Source organism: Excalfactoria chinensis, chromosome 1 (assembly GCF_039878825.1).
Source record: "Excalfactoria chinensis isolate bCotChi1 chromosome 1, bCotChi1.hap2, whole genome shotgun sequence".
Lineage (NCBI taxonomy): Eukaryota > Metazoa > Chordata > Aves > Galliformes > Phasianidae > Excalfactoria > Excalfactoria chinensis.
This window is the reverse complement of record NC_092825.1, coordinates 79,434,904-79,457,142: the sequence shown is the minus strand read 5'-3', so window position 1 is coordinate 79,457,142 and position 22,239 is coordinate 79,434,904. Positions and strand designations below refer to the sequence as shown.

At 38.5% G+C, this 22,239-nt stretch overlaps 1 protein-coding gene across 1 annotated transcript in view; it reads right to left on the bottom strand.

Moving 5' to 3' along the window:
• Positions 1-6,455: 6,455 nt before the first annotated feature.
• The window catches only part of ATG3 (autophagy related 3), a 28,213-nt gene continuing 12,429 nt past the window's right edge, over positions 6,456-22,239 (bottom strand). Inside the window, exons 7-12 of the mRNA XM_072326412.1 lie at positions 21,914-21,995; positions 21,411-21,445; positions 20,528-20,683; positions 19,734-19,861; positions 7,851-7,919; positions 6,456-6,727 (exon numbers count right to left, since the gene is read on the bottom strand). Of these exons, the coding sequence (XP_072182513.1) occupies positions 6,646-6,727; positions 7,851-7,919; positions 19,734-19,861; positions 20,528-20,683; positions 21,411-21,445; positions 21,914-21,995 (552 nt within the window). The 3' untranslated portion in view covers positions 6,456-6,645. The remainder of the gene's footprint in view (positions 6,728-7,850; positions 7,920-19,733; positions 19,862-20,527; positions 20,684-21,410; positions 21,446-21,913; positions 21,996-22,239) is intronic.

Genomic DNA, 22,239 nt, shown 5'->3' with positions numbered 1-22,239 from the left:
GAGGGATTAATGGTACAGGGACTAGAAGCGGATGCAGAGCTAAATATATTACAAGTCTACTTCAAGTTACCTCATACTGAATATTCATAATTTCCAAACGTGTTGTTAACTTCAGTTTGGTTCTCACAACATTCTCAGGAGACTCAGATAATGGATAATGAAATGGTTTCCCATTGGCAGCTCACAGACCAGCCTGAAGATTTGTCTGCAATCAGAATCCTTCTAATCAAGTCTTCATTAGGATCTGTTGTAATTTATCTGAGGAAAAATTATTAGGAAAGTACCTTTTGATAAGCTCAGTACAAATGTCAACTATATAAACAAAGGCGTCTCCCTGGTTTTTCTAGTGTTTAAAAACATGTCAAAACAACTAGAAAATTGTTAAATTTGATCCCTGTGCACTGGGATTATTAGAGAAAAAGAAAAATCCCTATTTTTTATTATTTCTTTCCCATGAATATGTACTTACAACTGTTTTGTTTTTGTTCTTCAAGAATGTCTTGCTGATGTTTTGAACAAGAATACTTAAAAAGAAGTCAAAATAATTTCGTTCCAGACTTGGACAAAAATAAGAATGAAATTACTTTATATTACTTCAAAACAAAAGCTGCTAAGTTCCAGGTTCAACAATTCCTTGCTCAATAGCAGAATGGCCTAACTGGCAGCTCCTATGGTAACTCTATCCAAATGAGTATGACATAGCCTTAGAGGAGATATGGAAACAGTTAAAAAATAAACAAGTCAGACATGACTAATAGCTAAATGTTCACTTACCAAACTTCGGAACAGTTCGATGCCTAAAGCTGAAAAAAATCACTATCAACTTGTAGAGTAAAATACCACAGGCATGGAAGAATAGGTTAGCTCCTATTCCACCTGCACGGAGCTAATTACTTGTACCCAAGAGCTGCTTTGACTCATCCATGAATTTAATTCAAAATCCAGAATGCAGCAACAAGCAGGTTGGACTACAATGTGTGCATTGCTATTGAAGAGAAAATCTTAGGTCACAGTCCAATTGTATTTCATTATTAAGTCATTATTGTGTTGATTCACCACAACATTATTGTGTTGAATCCACCACAATCCATAGCAAACTGCTTCAATGATTTTAAAGTAAGAAGTTATAATATTTGTCTCACTTCTGCTCTGGTCCTAATCTTATCTCTTGCTAAGCATTTATTTCAGTGCCAGTGTTTAAAAGTTTGACAGTATAAAAATGCCTGTAATTTGGATCTGATGAAAAAACAATTTCTGGGCAAACGAACAAGCCGTACAAAAATGATGAAGAGCAGCTGTTTCTGAAGTGCAATCTGTTAAAACTAAACCATCTTCAATTTTAAGTCAGTTTGCCTCACCTCCAGAAGCACATAGCAAATATCACACATCCTTCTGTCAAGAAAGAAACTGATTCACGTCTACATACAAACTCCATCCACTGGACTTTACTGTTCAAAAAGCCCCTTCCCATCCGAAGATCTCTCTGTATTCTTACATGATTGGCTGATGAGACAAAACTAAAACAAATTAAAGGAGCCATTGTTTGATTGTTTGATGAACTGATTGAATTTTTCTAATACTTAATTTTCCCATGTACTTAACAGAAGCCAGAACAACAAAACAATATTTTAGGTCAAGAATTAATACCCAGAATACCAGCTTGAAAAACTCTTCTTTTATAATTGTGAGTTTGGAATGAAAGCTAATAAACAATTAGTTACTTTTGCTTTATCCACTTGGATGAATTTGGCCCTTGTGTTTTCAAATTTCTCGGACAACGAATCATGAAGTAGTAATCAAAAGGTAAAAGGGTTATCAAACACATTAGGAATCAAGAGCACATGATATCAGTGAAACTGCTTTTCACAAACTTGGCTGATAAAATCAATAGTTTTACAAGAAGAGTGTTCAAAATAAACCAGACCTGTCACCCATTAAGCTACAATGATTAGCATGCATCAGCCTTCTTATATCATTTAAGAACAAGAAGTCCCATGTTGGCTGTTTACCAATTTTCTCCTCACTTTCCTCATCTCATAAGATGCTCAATGTAAAGCTGAACAGCCTGAAGTCATTTGGGTTAGCCTGTTTCTTTTTCAGTAGTCTATTAAAAAAATTCACTGTACCTCACTGTGTCCTCCAGGCTTCAGGAAGTTTCAGTGTTTTGAACATCAGTATTAATCTGAAGACCTTGATTCTTTCTACCCATTATTTTCTATTAACTGCCTATACATACATACATATAATATGTATATATGTATGTATAATATAAATATATATATATATTTCAGTTAGCACTGGTTGTCTACAAAATACTACAATAAATAATGTTACAAGTGATGCAGAAATATGTTTTCAGGTTCAGTTCTTTCAAGACCATGAAGTTTTATTGTCTATACATAAACATAGTGATATAGAATCATAGATTCTACATAGAATTCAATATAGATTTAATATAGATCATAGATTCTATAGCTACAGTATTAGCTTCTTGGCAACACTGCATGTGCATCCAGCTTTGTTATCATCATTGCTTGCCCTTATTTTTAAACACCAGCAATAGCAGAGGTCTTGTGGGCAAAAGCCATGCATGGAGTTGCATGGACCCAGCGTTATTCCCAAAAACTATGCCGTACTTTTGGGATGTATTGATATTTACATGCTCCATAAAAACAAAGCATCAAAAGAGAAGCATAAACAGTACTTTCTAACAATAAAAACTAGCTACTTTCTACTGAGGAAATTTATGGTTTATTCCAACACCTAGTAATTATGTTCCTGGCACTTGTTATACTACAAACAGAAACATACTGAGAAGGTGGCAATGTAGACTGACCTTTAAAACAAACAAGTGCTGTAGTTTTTCAGGCAGAATAGCCTAGACTGAGTCCGTGTAATCAAGAGTAGATAACTCTTAAAAAAGAGCTCTGAAATTATTTTCCTCTTTCTACAAATTACAGGCTATGACCTATAACAAAATTCTTTCTGCTTTATCACTAACACTATCCTTAGTGCTGCAGCATCCCAAAGGTTGCTATCCGTTTTAACAATTGCATTACAGTGACAATAAGAGAGCTAGCATAACGAAAAACGTCCTATAGCAATTATTAAATTGGTTGCTATTAGTAATTCCACAATGATCTCTTCCTCTCTCAAGCACACAAATGAAAGCACAATGTGCCCAGTGAGAACACTCCATTTAGCACAGGGTGAAAGGACTTCTATGGGCAAACAGTGAGTTAATTATTGATCAGCAGCAAACACATGATTCTGAATGCAGGGTAAAAGATGGAGGGGGCACTTACCAAATCTGCCAGGCACAACTCATGTGAGAAAGCATCAAATAAATATCTTCACATCTGTAAGAACGCACTAAAGCTGAGAAAAGTGAAAAAACCAAGTGACTAGTTTTAGAAATTTGAAGCAGATGTACTATGCTGAAAGCCACATCAGCATACCCTGAAAACAGACAGTATATAGAACCACTTCGACTTTCTTCCTGAGAGCAGCTTACACGTTTTGTATTTGATGGCAGCAAAATCCTTTGTGGAATCCAAGTGAAAAGTGCTGCTATCATTCTGTGTAGCCATTAAGCGGCCACCTTACATCTGTGATTATACGCAATTCAGGACCACAAAAATGCAGAACAAAAATGTTTAACACACTTGTCCGACACTATTATTGTCTCTTGGTCTGAAAAATGTTCATGTTAAAGAAGAAAAACTACCTTCCATTCTCTGAGATCGACATTAGTAATGTCAGACTCAACATTTTTTAGACTTATTTTTCCCCAAACTTTTTAGTTTGATTCCACAAAGGATTTTGCTTCTACTCTCAGTCCTTCTTGTATTCTGTGTTTCTGTTTGACTTCTGTACTAGGCTTTCTTTATTTATTCAATCTTACAACTGATTCACTAAACAGGACAAACTGCCTTCATACTAAGTCGGTCATAGCAGCATGTCCATCTTGGCTTTCTTTCTGTTTACAATAAAAGCAGTGAGAACACAGGTGCTCAAAATTCAATGTTAACCAGGTGATATATGTTTGAAAGAGTTTTAAATCACAAACACTTGATAGAGCTAAGAGTGGACTCCAAAAAAGCAAGCTTCTTATAAATTAACTGCATATGTGCACACTTAAAATGGCCACAGACATTCAAAGCATTCTAGTTTTCTAACAACTGATTAGGCTGTTTGTTATCAAGCTGGTTAAACCAGCTGCACTTTCCCACACCTACAAGGAACTGGATGGATTGAACTTTCAAAATTCTAAATAAATGAATGTGTTTTTTGTTGTGTTTTTTTTTTTTTTTCATGTATTCCTTGGAAGTTAACGATTATTCTTTTCTGCAAACAAGATTTCACATAAACTGAGGAAACAGACAGAATTTGATGATATTTAGTATCACTAAGGTTAATCCCATTTCATCAGAACCCATTCTTTACAGTAAAGGAAAAAAAATATATTAAAGAAAAGCACAACTTCAGTTCAGACTCAAGGGAATCAGAATTTTACCCAGGTTTCCACTGCAGTACCTGTAAAGTAGGATGCACTCAGAAAAGTCTAAGACTGATGCATAGAGATCTACAAGGCAAGTAAAAAGCCACAGGAACTATAAAATGTGCAGTATTAAAAGCACTCCAGAAGAGTAGAACTTCTCAGGAACTTTTTTAACGTAGAAGAAAAATTCAGACCATGTAGGATTTGTTTAAAGCTACAACTGAAGTTACTGCATTTGCTTAAGTTTATAGCAGACCCTACAATAGCAATCTTCACTTAAGAAGGAATTTTTAATACTAGTGCCAAAGAGAATATAAATGTACAGTGGGTAACAGCTGGAAGTGTGCACACATCAGCTTTTCAGGCCAGGTACAACCACTCTGAGATGCAGCCAAATAGAGCATCACACATACTAGTCACCAAGTATCTGCTTATTTTCATGTGTGGGACAGGTTTTATGGTACTCAAGAGTATATTAGTGCTGCAAATTCAATAATAAATTTAATATCATGGTGCCAATGGCACCATTGGCTAAGTGGGTTCAGTGCTGTTGCCCCCTGTTTATCTTAAATGGTCAGATAAAAAAGCCTTCAATAGTTTAAATCATGCCACTTGCTTTCACCAACAGCCTGACGAAGAAGAACGTCGTAATTATTATCTCAACATATTGGAAGCCAGTGAAAAACCAAGTCACCTTCCTAAACGAGAACATTTTGGCAGAGCAAAGAAACAGAAACTCCAAAACCATCTATTTTAAATCATAATATCTCTTTGGTCCTCATTAAAAGAATAAAAAGAATCTATTCACTGAGTGAAGAACAACAATTTCACCCGCTAACAGAAAACCCAAAACATCTTTGAAATGAATCTGTTAAGGAAATCCTATGGCATGACTCAGTGGGTGTGGTTTTCAAAATGTTTCAGCCAACATTACTGTTCACTTATGCAGACATTGCTTAAATTCTGTCCAAGAAGGAAGTGAAGATGAATATCAAAAGAGGAAAGTTAATTTAAATACAAAAGAAAGAATCTGGTTACAGACTCTCATGTAAGAGCATGGTGCAGAGGACAGCCAAGGAAGGGATCCCTTATGCAAGCCTTCTTCTTCAACAGTAAATTCAGACAGCCATGGGTATCTTCAGATTCTCTTGCAGGGTGATGTTTGGGAGACAGGGATGCCAAGATAGCTACACAGATTCAAGTAAAACTATGACATACACTTGATTATCCTTTCTCCCCATCTCCATCAGTGAAATGCTGAATTTCTACGAGGGAAAAAAGTGGCTGCCAAAACCCAGATGCGTCTGTGATATCTGACTTCACAAACAATACCAGGTACAGTTACCCCCACAATGGAAACAACGCTGTTAAGCTACCAGTTAGTATAGTGCAGGTCTAGACAAGTTACCAAGACCGAACTTTGGTCTAACACAGCAATTTTATCCCCCCACCTTCAATCTGGATTTTTTTCAACATGACTGTTCTTGCCTTTATCACAAGATGAACAGAATACAGACTAATATTATTTGTCTCCCCAAAAATCCCGTCTCAAAATGCTAACCTTGCTCAAGTGTGAATATAAACCAGCTTTCAAAGCATGCTTATTTAGAGTTACTTTAGTTTAAGATGCAGTTAAATTTTCCTAACAAGGTTCTCAATTTCTTTCAGGTTTAAAATCTCCCTACAGTTAGAGCAAATATAATCATTCACAACTAGGGGAAAACAAACAACAAGCAAGAAAACAAACCAAAAAACTCTTTGCTTTCAGGTGAATTTAAATCAGAGAAAAATAAAGGAATCACATTTTTGAAAATCATCTTAGCAACGAAGCCAAAAGCTTAAGGATTCTAACAGTGAAGCAGACTAATTTCCAGTGTGAAGGAAAAATAGTCTTCTGTTGAAATCATTTTGAAAGAATTATGAACAAAAAAATGCCACTTCTTATTGCCGTATGTGTACAGGAATGAAAGTGATTTATTTATTACACACAAAAAAACTTTTATTAAAAAGGCTGGTAATGGAACATTTTATTGTAATCTATCAGCTTGATAAAAGGGTAATTACAGAAATTGTGTATAATGTATGTCACATGGATGGGTTATTTAAAAAAAAAAAAGACTTGATAGAGGATCTTTTTATTTTAGTTACATTGTAAAGTGCCTTGTGTAGTCATATTCTATTGTTGGAATGACTGCCTGTACAAATTTCAAGAAAATAAGAAGGTACCTGAGTTTCTTGTTAAGGAAGAGTTGTAGTAGCTGGAAATCCCATAAAACAAGCTAGAAGTCACACGCAATATTTCATTCAACTGTACTTCATGCTAACAGGAAAACAGCACTGAAATCCTACAGTTGGAGACTGGGAAATTAATACAGCTGATCTCCATTAATAGCATCTGGTGCTTACCCAAACTTACTAGTCTTACTGTTTCAAGATAAAGCAGGGAACCAGAAGTTACTTTCAATAACTCTTACAAATATCACACAAAAACATACAATGCCATTTACCAACTTAACATTTGTTATTAACAAATGCCAAGATGAACTGAACCTAGCAAGGCTAATTCCTGACTACCTTACTGTAGCTGCAGGGAAAGCAGTCTTCTTCTCAGCTTCAGTGGCTCAGTAAAAGGAGTAAGCTGCTGTTCTGAAACACCCTTTGGAAGAGCTCCTTGCTGTTGGTAAGGGAAAGAGAAATTAGCTTTGCTAAACTCAGAAGTTTGCCTTTGAATGGGAGATTTTCTTAGTCTTCCCTGTATGATACACCTTCAAATAGTTGTTGTTCCCAAATTTGTAACATTGAGTATGCTGGACAACTGTAAACTGAGTTAGGTGTCTACTTGTCTGAGGCAGACAGTGAAACAAAAAATAAATCACTAAAATGAATCTCAGAGCCAAATCTAATACAAAAGTAGCACATCTAATATTTCTATGTCTTTACTATGTGGTAATGACAAAGCATGGATTCTCAAACTTCACTTAAATATGTACTAACTCTGGCCAAAGTCTATGTAACTTCAACCTTATCTTCTTAATGCATCCTCCCTCACCAGCATCTCAGTTGCATACTCATAGCTACCTCCTTAACTGAGATGCAAACATTCAATCTTGTCCCTTCAATACTACCTCTTTTCCACTCTGGTTCCTAACCCACCCTCCCCCTCCCCAAAAGAGCAGAAGTGTTCATTTACACAAAAGGAGCTCATTCCAGAACTCTAATTAAGTACTACCATAAACAGCGGTTTATTGCTTTCAAACACCATTGGATTCTAGTTTGGGAACCCTTAAGTAACAGCTCCTTACACTGAAAGAAATCCTTACAAATAGCATGCAACAGTGAAAAAGGATACATGTGAACTCCAAGTTCTCCTCCACCTTCTGCAACAGTCTCTATTATTTTCTTCATCACTTCCGCATGCCTGAAATACAGATTAGAAAGAGTGAAAACATTTTAAAGAAAAAATAACTCCTTCTTAATTTCAATAAAATTATACGATGTGCAAATCAAATAGTTTTAGATGTTTGGCGCAACAGCAGCAAGACAAAACTTTCAGCTTATTAACAGAGAAGTCCCAACAATAGCTGAAGTATATTAATATTGAAGTGATGAATTTAACATTTGCCAGCCTCCTATATTCACAAAGAAAAAAAATTGACCTATGCTAGAGTGTAGACTGAGTGGAATAATGCAAGACAGTATATTTACCCTGCTACTTGTACAGTTGTTAACTGTAAAATCACAAAGTCATCAGGAAAGTCTCTCTAAGGTAAACCTCGCTAGAAGCAGCAAGCCACCAGAAGTCCCCACATTATCTCTGAAGGTGACCTAGAAATCACTGCAGTGTTTTCGGCTGCCTCTTGTGATTTTCAACATGCTTAAGAAATATTAAGTACATAACTCATAGTTTCCTTGGAAATGCAGAGTAAGCCAACCCTACATAAAACACCTTTTGTAAGAATATAAAATGGAATCACAAGCTATCTGAGGTTAGAAAAATTTCTGGTCATTACTTAGTACTGTCAAGTCCAGCCTTTCCTGCACAAGGAACAGTAATCTAGAACAGATTGCTCAGATCTCAGATCTGTCTGATCAAGTTTTGAACACCTCCAACAAGAGATGCTATAAATCTTTTAATGATCAGCTACAACTCAGTAATAATGGTCTTGTGTTCCAGATATCTCTTCTATCTCATAAACTAAGGGATGAAGAACATACCAACTCAGAGGAGGATAATACTCTACGGTTAATTGAAGTTTCAGTTATATATTATTAACTCATACTCACACATTGTGTTATGCACTTTCATCTATCCATCAGCTTTAAATTCTTGATTCTGCAGGCAATCTGGACTAGAAAGGCCATCTGGTGTTAATGTATGCCCACCCATCTAACAGTGCAAGTTAGTCAACAGTAGCAGTTTAAAGTACATGTCCTGAAACAAACTATATGTTTGAAAGAACCAGGAAGAGTGGTAAGCACAGCCTGAATAACATACTGAACATGCTGTATACTGAACATGACTGTATTGTGCAAATCCAAACAGCCTAAGTAACTGACTAATAGCGGTATTCAGTAATTATCTCTAAAGTTACTCATGCTGACAGTGACTGCAAACATAAGGAAGTTGTTGCAAGGTTACCAAGACACTTTATAAACAGGAACATATAAGTCTGGGAAATAATAAAGGTCAGCGTTTGTCATTTACTGTGCTGTTGGCCCTTAGAAACCAACTTATCATCACAGTTGATTCCAATTCTGGATCCTCATGATGCCACTACATGATTTACGCTCAAGCAGGTACCTAGGCCAGGCACTTCTTTGTAGGTGTGTGGCCTCTGTTACAACGTAAGTTTTGTCCTCTGTTAATGATGGGTTATTTTTTTGTACTGGCACAGACTACAAGTGACACAATAGCTGTGGTGACACTGCTATTTTAAGACTTTTACAGGACTGTGACTCAACCTCGTACATCTTAATGATGATTGTTCTTTCCAGTTTTCTAAGGACTAGTAACATCTGGAATTGTCCAACAGTTACATTATAGTCATTCTTACAGTCTTCCAATTACTTGTGAGAAACTTTGTGACTTAGAAGCTTTCAAAAGTTAGTTTCCTTCTACAAGAAAACTTTGAGAAGACAACACGAAGAATATGTATCCTCAAAATGAAGTGAGATAACTTTGGGACAAATGTAATTTGAAAAACCCTATCGAGAAATCTCAAAGATTATTATTATTATTGAATACAAGTTCCCCAGGAATAACTGGTTGCCTTAACCCAAGGTAACTGTAAATGCTGCATGTTCTCTAATGTTGTTTCAGGACCTGTTTGTATAACACTTGAGCTGAATGTTTGATCACTAGATCAAACATTTGAAACACCTACTAAAATCTCCTAATTTACTTACTGGTATATTATCAACTCTTGATGTGTTTCAAGTAATATGAGTTAACATTCATACTTTAAGTCAAAAATACAGTTGTTCATATTGAAAAGAAATTGAGATGTATAGAGTTAAGTCCATAAATAAATAAATAGAAGCTGATTTCATAGATTGATTACACTCTCATTAGCTTTTACTTTGTTGTTGACAATCACAGCATCACAGAACTGTAGGGGTTGGAAAGGACCTTCGGAGATCATCAAGTTCAATTCTCCTGCCAAAGCAGGCCCTCTATAGCAGGTTGCACAAGTAGGCATCCAGACAGGTGTTGAATACTACCAGAGAAGGAGACTGTACAACCTGGGCTGCCCATTCCAGTGCTCTATCACCCTTACCGTGAGGAGCTTCTTTCGCATATTGGTGTGGAACTTCTTATGCTCTAGTTTATGCCCATTTCCCCTCGGAAGTAATTAAAATCTTTCAGAAGTAAATAAGTAAATAAAAATAACCTAACAGTGTAATTCAGCACAGTTGACATACTGACATTTTCTCAGTATCAGCTGAAAGGGAAACTTACAACACTGGAAAGTAAATGCATACAATAAAAACCATCCTGAACTATTGGGGGAAAAAACAACCCACAAACCACACAACAGCAATATCAGAAATGATCAATTATTCACAGTTCAAAACAGTAGAAGGCCTTCTTCAGGACTTTCAGTGTAGTGGACAACTATAAGCTTCTACAACATAGCTGAATTGAAAACTGTTTAGGACAGTGCATTTTCAAGAGAAAACTATCCACAAATATGACCCAGTGTATGTAACTGCTCACACAACGACACTGGTGCAACAAAGGCACACATGCCATCTTTAGTATAAACTTGCATAATCTTAACACCTGAGGCAAGCAGTGAGTCAGCTGTGGGAACACAGGTGAAGGTAATTCAGCTGTGCTCCCAGATCTCATTTAAGGGCTGACTACCACTAAAGCAGGATCTCTTTCTCTGGAGATTGCTCCTGTGTGGAATTTACCGTATGCCTTCAATATTGGTGAGCATTTCCATTTATTGCAGATTATCTTTCTATCATGATCATCTTTCATCCAAAACATCTGTATAACCTCTGTTTACCTATTGACTGTATAACTGTACAGTTGTATAATTGCACATTTGGTGAGCCAGTAAGGCCAAATAGACATAATGTCTTTTTTGTGGGGTATTTATCAATGGGTCAGGGGGATAAACATCACCCCCTTAAACAAAATGATTTCTGGGCAGATCCCAGGGTTTATGGGTTCTTCCTGTTATCAGCTGATTGCTATAATTGTAAAGTGGGGACCTCTGTGGGTTCTGGGGAGTATTTCCCCATTCTGCATGGCAGAATATTTTGAAGGATTAAATAAGGATTTTTTGATTATGGAAGAACAGCAGTTAGCTGCTTCTACAGCGGCATGGCCACTGTTAAATGCCTTAAATCAGGCAGAAATCAGAGCTGGCATGTTAGAAAATGAAAATCAGTTATTGAAAGACCGTATTGAAAAATTAGAACGAGAACTTAGCATGTTAATGGGGAAAAGGCCACTCTTACTTTCCCCGATAGCCCAGGTCTGTAATATTTCAATGGATAACAACCATATCTCTGCAACAACAGACTTGGTTGAACAAGAAGATAAAATTACTAAAACTGATTTAGAGGAGCCACTTATGATGAATTCCTTCAAACTCTATCCTATCGTAACCCAAAAATCAAAAAAAGTTCAAGATAAACCAGCAGGGGTGCCTCCTGATCAATGGTCCCCTGTCCAAACACATTTTCATGTCACTGCCCGACCATACACTGCAACAGAGCTAATGGATCTGGTACGACGATTTCGACAGAAACCTAGAGAGAGCGTACTGACCTGGCTGTTGCGCTTATGGGATTCGGGAGCAGAAAGTGTTACAGTTAGTGGACCCAAAATATCTAAGTTAGCTGCTTTAACTGTTCACCCTGCCCTTAGGCAAAGATTATATGCTGGAACCCAGTTTCCAGATGAAAACCATTCTATTTTAGACTGGTTAATGGTAGCATGCAGTTTGGTTTGGCTGAACAAATCAAATATACCATTACATGCAGGGTCGTGGTCCTCCATGGAGGACCTTCCAAATTATATCAGGGAACTGGGTATGAGGGAAGTTATCTATGATGATACCATTGATAGCCCTGATATGGTCAAATTCTCAGCGGGAATGAAAGACCTAATTTTACAGCAGGCTCCTTCCCACTTGTATGGCACCCTGGTTTCAATGTTAAATCCTCTAGTGGCATCAGAGGCAGTGGTCCAGCAGGCAGCTCAATTAGTAGCTGACTTGGGAGAAACAGAGCGCCTGCGGACTAAACATAATATTCGAATGTTGAAGAAGCTGAAGTTCTGCCAGTATTTAAAACCAAGAGGCCAGTTCCATGAGCCCCTCAATCGGGACCCCTAAAGGTGTCCCAAAAACAAATGTTTAATGATCTGATTAGAGCTAGAAGGATAATCAAAAATTCCAAAATTACCCTAAGAAACCTAGGATAAGAGTTATAGAAAAAAGGCCAATGATAATGTGGAATTTAGAGGACTTTGTTATTTCCAATAGAAAGAAGAAGCCACCTCAGGTGTCTCAGGCCACAATTCCTGAGCCACCAGAAGCAAAAGATTTGGCCTCATCCCAGTTCATGGTGTGACAAGAAATGTCAGTCCCCCTAGGGCCTCCAGATGGGACCGGAGGCCCTATGTAAAATTAACAATATTCTGGTCCCGGAAAAATGTTCAGAGGGTTATGGCCCTAGTTGACACATGGGCAGAAACATCGATAATTTACAGAGATCCAACAAGATTTAATGGTGATTGGAGGTTTTGGGGGACAGACCATTCCAGTCACCCAAACCTGGTTGAAACTGGGGGTTGTGCATCTCCCACCTCGAGAATATAAGTTAACTATTGCCCCAGTCCAAGAATATATTCTGGGCATAGATATCCTATGGGGTCTGGCTCTCTAGATGACTGTGGGTGAGTATTGCAAGTAATATTGAGAGACCATGCAAAATGTGGGCCTAGTTGTTTGCTGAAACTGTGCTGGATTACTAATGTAAGGCAGTACAGATTTCCAGGTGGGCAAGATGATATATCAAGAACGGTACAGGAACTGGAAAAAGTAGGTATCATAAGACCTGCACATAGCCTGTATACTTCCCCTATATGGCCAGTGCGGAAGTTGGATGGAACATCGAGAATGACAGTACATTACAGAGAATTAAACAAGGTCACGCTGCCTGTTCATGTGGCTGTACCTAACATTGCCTCCCTAATGGACATATTAAGTAGAGAGATTAAAACATACCATTGTGTTTTATATTTGGCAAGTGCATTCTTCAGTATTCCAATTGCTGAAGAATTGCAAGACCAGTTTGCATTCACATGGAGAGGCTGGCAGTGAACCTTTCAGGTCCTGCCGCAAGGGTATGTACATTCACTGGCATACTGTCACAATCTAGTGGCACGTGGCCTGGCTAAATGGAAGAAACCAAATAATGTCAACTTATATCACTGTATCGATCATCTCCTGTTAACATCTGACTCACTAGAGGCAGTAGAACAAGCAGCAGATTTGTTAACCACTTATTTGCAGGAAAGAGGATGGGCTAAAAATCCTCAGAAGGTGCAAGGTCCAGGCCTACTTGTGAAATTCCTGGGGGTAGTTTACTCAGAGAAAACCAAAGTACTACCCAGTGCTGTAATCGATAAGGTTCAAGCATTTCCAGTCCCTATGACACCAAAGCAGCTGCAGGAATTCTCAGGTATACTGGGGTACTGGCACTCCTTTATACCTCATTTAGTGCAGCTGCTGAGGCTGCTGTACAGCCCCCACTGTATAAAGAAGGAGCTGCTATGGGACTGGGGGAAAATGGAACAGGATGCTTTCCAACAGGCAAAACTGGCAGTTAAACAAGCCCAGGAGTCAGGTATATTTGATCATACCCTCCCAGCTGAACTGGACGTTCATGTTACTCAGGATGGCTTTGGCTGGGACCTGTGGCAATGCCAGAGTTCTGTATGGACCCCTATTGGATTCTGTTCTCAGGTTTGTCACAGAGCAGAAGAAAGATACAGTATGATTGAAAAACAGGTATTGATTGCCTATTTGGCATTACAAGTGGTAGAGCCAATAACCCAAATGGCTGAAATTTTACTTAAAATCACTCTGCTGATTCAGGGGTGGGTAAAAGATCTGACCCACCTTCCTAAGATGGGGGTGGCCCAAGCACAAACAGTGGCACGATGGGTTGCCTATCTCAGCCAGAGGAGTAGTCTGTCTTCATCACCACTGAAAAGAATTACAGAAGATCCTAGGCCCAGTGACATACCATCATGATGCGCCAAAAGAAATGGTTGCTCCACCAGAGAAGAGACCCATTCAGGAAGGAAAATATCCTGTTCCTGAAGATGCGTGGTACACAGATGGGTCCAGCAAGGGCAACCTGAGCAAGTGGAGAGCGATAGCGTATCATCCCTCCACCGAGACAATCTGGTTTGATGAGGGGGATGGTCATAGCAGCCAATGGACAGAACTGCAAGTCCTGAACATCTGCGCAGATAGTTGGGCTGTGTACCGGGGGCTCACTCTTTGGATTGCACAGTGGGCCACCCAGGAATGGACTATCCACACCCAACCAATCTGGGGTAAAGACATATGGAATGTATTTAAACACAGGACTGTACGTGTCTACCACGTCTCTGGTCACCGACCCCTACAGACACCAGGAAATGATGCGGCTGACACACTGGCCTGAGTTTGATGGATTGAGAACATCACCCATTGGTTACACCAGAAACTCCAGCATGCTGGACAAAAGATAACATGGGCAGCAGCTAAAGCATGGGCGCTGCCTGTACAACTATCTGACATTGCCCAGGCATGCTGAGACTGCAACGCTTGCTCCAAAATGAGACTGAGATCATTGCCTGAAACAATAGCTCACATTACTACAGGAAACAATCCTCTCCAGCAATGGCAGGTTGATTACACTGGGCCCCTCCCTTGGTCTGAGAGGGCAAGATATGCCCTGACCTGCGTTGATACTACAAATGGGCTACTGCAGACCTATCTGGTGCCAAAAGCAAATCAGGTATATACAAACAAAGCACTTACTAAACTGATGTCTGCCTCAAGTTATCGAGATGACATCTCAAGTTATCGAGAGTGACAAAGGGACCCATTTTACTGGTGCAATGATACAGTGCTGGGCAGAATACAACACTGAATGGTGATTCCATCTGCCATATAATCCAACAGGGGCAGGCCTCATTGAACATTATAACGGTATTCCCAAGGCTGCCCTGAAGACAGACTCCCAGTTCCTGCAGGGGTGGACAAAGAGACTCTATGAAACTCTGCAGGACCCAAATCAAAGACCTCGAGATGGCAGACCTAGTGCCCTGAAAATGCTATGGATGATATGGGCCTCCCTGCTTAGGATCCAAATTATGGGCACTGATAATCAGGTAAGACCCCAGATTGGTAATGAAAATAATCTTCTGCTCCCTGCCCCTGAGAATTTGGATCTGGGAACCCACAGAATAAAATGGCCTAGGAAGGTGCAGGTAGGACCCAAGTGGTATGACCTACTTTCACCTTGGGGGAGACAGTTAGAGGTGCGAGGCTTGGTAGTCCCTCCAGAAATAGGTAAATGGCCTACAGATATTGTGGTCAACACTCCAATCTTTACTGCTAAAGGGACCCCTCCCCAGCATGTCCCTATGGCAGATCAAGACACATCCTTTGGTGCCAGAAATAGTTATGCAGCTGCAGACATCTGGCCAAAGGGTATGGTACAAGTGGCTGGGGCGTGCCCTCGTACAAGCAAGTGTTGACCCAGGATAGAAATACGGCCTGTATCTTGCCCTGGGGGGCAAACCTTCCCCTCCTAGAACCTTTGAAACATCTGTGTTACTCCCCCTGAGTCTTTGAGCCTCCAGGACCACCAGAAGGAACAAAATATCCTTAAAGCATTCCAATGTTGCTGCCACATCATGTGCGATACCTGGTGATGACCTACATGGGACTGATGAAACATAGATGGATGTGCACCTCATGATTACATGTCTCCAGTAACACCAATCAAGCACTGGCCCATGGAAGAACATGAACCTTCACCAATCATCGCTCAAACTGTGTCTGCATGCATCGTAACAGGAAATTGTATAAGCGTCGTAATGTATCAGATCTCTGTAATAGGGGAACGCTCACCTAATCATTGGTTCATGCTGTGAAGCGGTGGAGTGTATGGGAAACTGTTGATCACAGCCTGAACCTCTGATTGACCATCTGAGGCAAGCAATGAGTCAGCTGCAGGAGCACAGGTGAAGGTAATTCAGCTGTGCTACCAGATGAGGTGGAGCCAAGCTCCCAGATTTCATTTAAGGGCTGACTACTGCTAGGGCAGGATCTCTTTCTTTGGAGATTGCTCCTGTGTGGAGTTTACTATGAGCCTTCAACATTGGTGAGCATTTTCCATTTATCATAGATTATCTTTCTGATAATCTTTTGTATGAAGCATCTGTATAACCTGTTTACCCACTGACTGTATGTATAACTGTACAATTGTGTAACTGCACGCATTTATAAAACACACATAAATAGTGAGAACTGTGGTTAAATCAATTTCCAGCAATTAATGAGGAAGTTGAATGTGTTTCCGCTGGTATCATAAAAATGCTGATAAGGAATACAACTTCCAGAAGAGCTGCAAGATGAACACTTTCAACTAACTACTTAAAATAGAAGCAATCTTAAGACACTGCCAGTGGCAGCCTTCCTCACACCATCATCCCATTTCTTCCTGTTCTCTGACGCAGGACAAAAGGACATACGCATTGCAAGAAACAGCCAAGTGAGTTTAGGACCACACAAGTACCCTACATTACACAATATGCATAGGGAAGCAACAGCAGCAGAGTTAGAAAAACACTAAGTTAGCAACAAAACATTTTTGACCTTTTAAAATAAATAAAGAAAGTCTCAGAACTCCAGACCTTCTTAGCTATATAAGCCTTATTAAATTAAGGAGATGGAATAGGTTGCCTCATACAGCTAGAGAACGTAATTAATGCTTTAAGAATTGCGCAGCATGAGGCAACCTAATTTAACCACAGCCTTTATTACACTGGTACCTAGCAGTCACATAGAATCCCATTTAAAACCACCATTTTAGATACACTATTCTTCACATTCTCAGGACAACACCTGCTCACATAACATCAAGCAGTTGCCAGTCAACTAGATCACCTTGTCTTGTTTTTGAAAAGGCAACATAGTCTCCTCTGCATTTAAGGCTATTGACAAACTGATCTAACTGCAATATCAGTCTTCCTTTCTTGCTCTTAAAAGACTAACTGCAACAAGTTTCATGATGCAAGCTGTTTCTGAGGGTAGATATGAATTATGTAACAAAACTTTACTTGCTTCAGAGGAAGATCACATACACTAACAGCTCTTCTCTGTGAAATAGTTTCAATCAAAATTCATAGGCTACTATTCTTACTCTACAAAGAAGTCTGTAAAATTAGACAGGATACCTTGTAGTCACAGCCCAGTATATACCCCACAGCTTTTAGTCCGCAAGGGTTATCATGCCCAAATACCTGTCATCTTTCGAGATTCATAGTCCCCCCAACATGCATCCATCAGCAGAGGCTTCCTCACAATCCTTTACTAGCAAGTATTTTAGCATCCACTAAATTAAGCCATTTCAGTAACATTTTTTTCTTTGCTTTGGTTAACTGCCTTTCCAGTCAGTCTGCTAAACCCTCCTACATTCACCCCACCTGATTGTCCATCAAAAGCAAAGAGCAGCATACGCTATTTTCTTCCCAAATTCTTCTTACAGCAAAAGGTCTTCATCATTCTCCTCATCTAACAAATTCACAGTACATGCTCAAATAACAGGCCTGAACACACACTTAGTAATGCTTCCCTCAAGTCTCCAGCAGTATACAGACCAGAGACTTCCTAATTCTGAAACAGTAACCACACGACAACTCTTGATAGCTTTTCAGCCATTAGCTTCCTAAACAACTTTAATATTTAGGTTTCCTAGATATTTGCAGAGTTTACTCCTTTTTCTGGCTTTCAACATGCCAATAGTGAGTTCCATTCAATAATATACATTTTACTCTTGGGGTAAAAGAATATAAAGAACAACCTACTGGCTATTGTCCCTCTGTGGCTTTCATGATAAAAGTCAATGAAATCACAACTCATTTCTCAGCAGTCTTTTGCTAGCTGAAGGGTCCCAGATTATTCAAATCATTTCTTATTTGGAAGAAGCTTGATAACTGCAATTACTCCTGGCACCCTATCTGCGCCTCTTTCATCTCAAAGACTACAGAACAGATAACAACAGCCGTACTGCAGTATTCAACATATGGGTCATCCCACAGATTAACAGTAGAAACTTAATGTTTTTGGTTCTAGTCTTTGTTATTTTTCTAATAGTTCTCTAAGTTGTATCTATACTACTCTTGAGGGCTAAGGCTTGTTTAGACAGGTCTTTATACACTTAAACCTGGTCATCTAAAGACCAATAATGAAATTAATTACTTAAATTTCTCTACATCAGCTGAACTGGGGAGAAGAATATTTCCCACTTGCAAAATGTTTTCTCTGCTCAATATTGTGCAGGCATAAGCTTGAGTGCTTGTTAAAAGCAGAGACTAATGTAAGACAGTATTGTGACCACTGTTAAAAAACCAAAATCTGGAAGACAAGATACAGATTTACAAAGTACATGGATGTATCTCTTCATAAGATAATGATCACCAGCCATCAGTGCAAAGCTTCCATTCTCTATAAAGAACGGTACACCCTTCCCAAAACTAATCGTATGATTGAAGAATGGCTAACCTAGAAATAAGAAGGTTTTGAACCTGCAGAAGTTACCACAAGCTTGTCAGTGACAAGCTAATTACCCGGCATCTCAGCTAGTCACACAGAATCCAGGATTGTTTCTTCAAGAACAAAGAAACTTCCATGAGTGAAAGGGACAAACAGAATTTCTATTTTTATAGTAAGTGTGTACACGATACAGGATTTTTTTTCCTTCCTTCCTTCCTTTTTTTTTTTTTTTTTTTTTAATGAAAAAAAGAGAAAAAGCCCAAACTTACATTTCCAAGACCTTAATAATACCAAGAAGCTGAAGAGTCACTCTATTTAAAATAAAAGACATCTTTTAAAAGATGTTAGAAAAAATATCCGTGCAGCTAGTCTAACTACAGACTACTTGTATCTTGGATGAGAAAAGTGGAAATAAAACAGAAAAGACCCTGAAAATACTTTCTTTTTTAAACACAAGTATCAAACAGTATTTCAGTGTGACAGTTACAGGACCTCTACTTAGCAGTTTAAATGACTTCCTGGGGAGAAGGTAGTAATGAAAAAGAGTTCTTTCACAATGAAATAACATTTTTCTGCTCTCAAAGTATACATCATACTTTGACTCCCCCAAAAAATAGCAAATGGAAGCACAGAACTTGCTTTACAGAGTTCTAGTAGCCTGCCATCTTCTGGAGTTCCTGGGAAAGTGGAGGAAAAGCAAGTTAAGCACAGAGAAGAGAGCTCTAACTGCATAATACATTTGCAGCAATGAGCAGCAGAATGATCTCAGAGAAAAGCTATTATTTGTATTTCATAATTCCCTCAGGAGCTAAGAGACCATTGTGGCAGCCAACTGTGGAACTAAGTCCAAAAAAATTGAATCAAAACCATAGCAAGACCAGTGAAGTACCTTATGTCCGCATCCTGCATCACACTAGAAAAAAAAGTCTTACCTGCATGGATGAACTGAGCACATGGGAGGTGGAGGAAGGTGAGGATGATTTTCAATGGTCACGGTTTTCTTGACATGATCTTGACTAATGTCTTCATACATATGCTCTACTGTTAAAGGCTGCCGTTGCTACAAGGTAAAAAGAAACATTCTATCAAACATTACAAACAAAGAATCTTTTACTGCTTCTCAGTAATTCTATCATCACAAATGTATGTAGTACCATAAGTCACAAGTACCTAAGACACAACAGTTCTGAAAGTACACTGAAAATACAGATCGTATTAAAATTCATACGGTGTTGAGATAGTACTACATAAAATCTTGCTTTTAGTATATGAGGTGAATGGTAAATTCTATATATGATATATATGATATAAATTCTATATATGATAACTAAGACCTTGGCTCCTTATCTAGGTATCTGTGTCATAAGCCCTCATCAACTTTAACTCAAGAAACTTAGCTATTAAAAGGGAAGCTAATCTTTTTATCACAAAAACACATCTGTTTAGTTATCTAAGCTCTGTACAGCAACAGCTTAAAAAAATAAGAGTGCACAATCCCCCTTTTTCCAAATATTCTTAGTTATCAGGTACAATTTTTCAGTGAAATAATATCTGCGTCCTGCAACCCTAAAGCCCTGACCGCAATCCTTCCTGCGTAGTGGCTTCCTCACCATTTCTTCCTTAGAATTTGCACTGTGAATGAGAAAGCAATAACAAAGTAGCCTTGTTATCTCACATGGTCTAATTTCACAGAAGTGGGAAAACAAACAAGGAAACATTGCTATACCTCGTCATATCCAAATAACCAGAGCCTTGGAGTTTGGTAGTATTTGTCATAAGTGATGTAGAGGTCATAAGTTCTAGTCTGTAGAATAGCATCTTCCCCTCCAACATCAACTTTAGCTTTGTTAACTTCTACAATCTGTCTTGTGTCAAGTGTTGCCTGGTTTTCAAAGTGAAAATGACAACGTTAGTATATTCTTGTTTGTATTCTCTCTTGTCCCATCCTACGTAGCTACGCAGGGCTGCAAAACCAAAATTAGTGTTCTTCAGTGAACATTACAAAATACAGGCTTTTAGGTTTTCTTTTCAATCTTCAAAGCAGGAATTTAAATTTCTTTCCACTTTTTTTTTTTTTTTTTTAAAGACAAGATTTCTAAAGAAAAGGTGCAACTACATTGTCCCACCCTCTTCCCTTCCTCCACCAAAGACTTTTAAACAAAAAAGTCAATCCCAGTGAAATTCACAAGGCAGGTCTCAGCTTAGGCAGGTTTCATGTAAACCTCAGGAGAGTACCCCCAAATAACGCTGCCCTGTTTTTCCACATTAGATTCTGGAGTGTGCATGTAATTAACTGAACCCATAAGCCACTCCGTCCACCACATACAAGCCTTAAAACAACCACTGCATTTCATAATTCTTGTGAATTGAGCATAGTATGTAAGCAGAGCAAAGCAGAACAGCAAAGAAAACAAAATTAAAATCAAAATTTTTTAAGGACCTAAGAGTTAAGGTAGTCAGGAAGGAAACAAATCCATAGAAAAACAGGCTCAGGAATCCCACTGTTCCTAATAACCCTATGAGAGCCACTTGTCATCCTTATTTTTACTTTGCTTGTGCTCATTCTGGTGATAAGCATTGTAACAGACAAGACAGTACAGTTCACTCACATCATCTGTCTCCAATAGCCCACTTTCTTCATACTCTGAAAAGAAGACCCATAAAATTTTGTGTTCAGTTCATAGCTAGTTGTCATATTTCTCATTCTCATTGTCACAAATATATAAACACACTTAATTCATATCAATTTCCCAACCCCTAAACCAGACTAAGCCTTTTTAATACAAATGTGACAAAGCCTACAAGTACATCATAAACAATCCTTAAACAAATAGTTTTTAGTTGGCAGATTAAGTGTAGTCACGTAGCAGGAATGAAGCTGTGCTAAATTCCTGATTTTTGTTTGCATCTGTGTTGCTACTCAAACCTATTTGCCTGTCAGCAGCCATTAAGATTTCATCACACAAATTAAACATGCATCAATAAGACCATACAAAAGACTGCTGATTCTTGTCAGCATGCTTTCTGTAAAAATAAAGTAGCATTCTCTTTAAGTATATCACTATAGCTAAAGGCCTGAAACAAATTGCATCCCATCCAATTAAGGAAATACCTTCCATATCTGCAGCTTCTCCTTCATCTTCTTCATCATCATCTTCACAGGATACTGATCGCTCTGGTATTTTTATATTATCCTTTATAAGTTAAATTGAAAGCATTCCTTAAAGACAGCCACATTTAAGATTTATCTACACAGTCTAGTAGCCGCAGCAAATCTCAAGTATTTATGTCCAGTCAAAACAGCCATGCAAAAAAAATAAGATAAAAAAAATCTGCAATACTAACAAGAACTATACTGAACTCAAATATTTGCTTTAAAAATCCACCAAAAATTTCTCCTTTGACTTTGTAGTCCAGAATGATTCTATTTCTATGCAA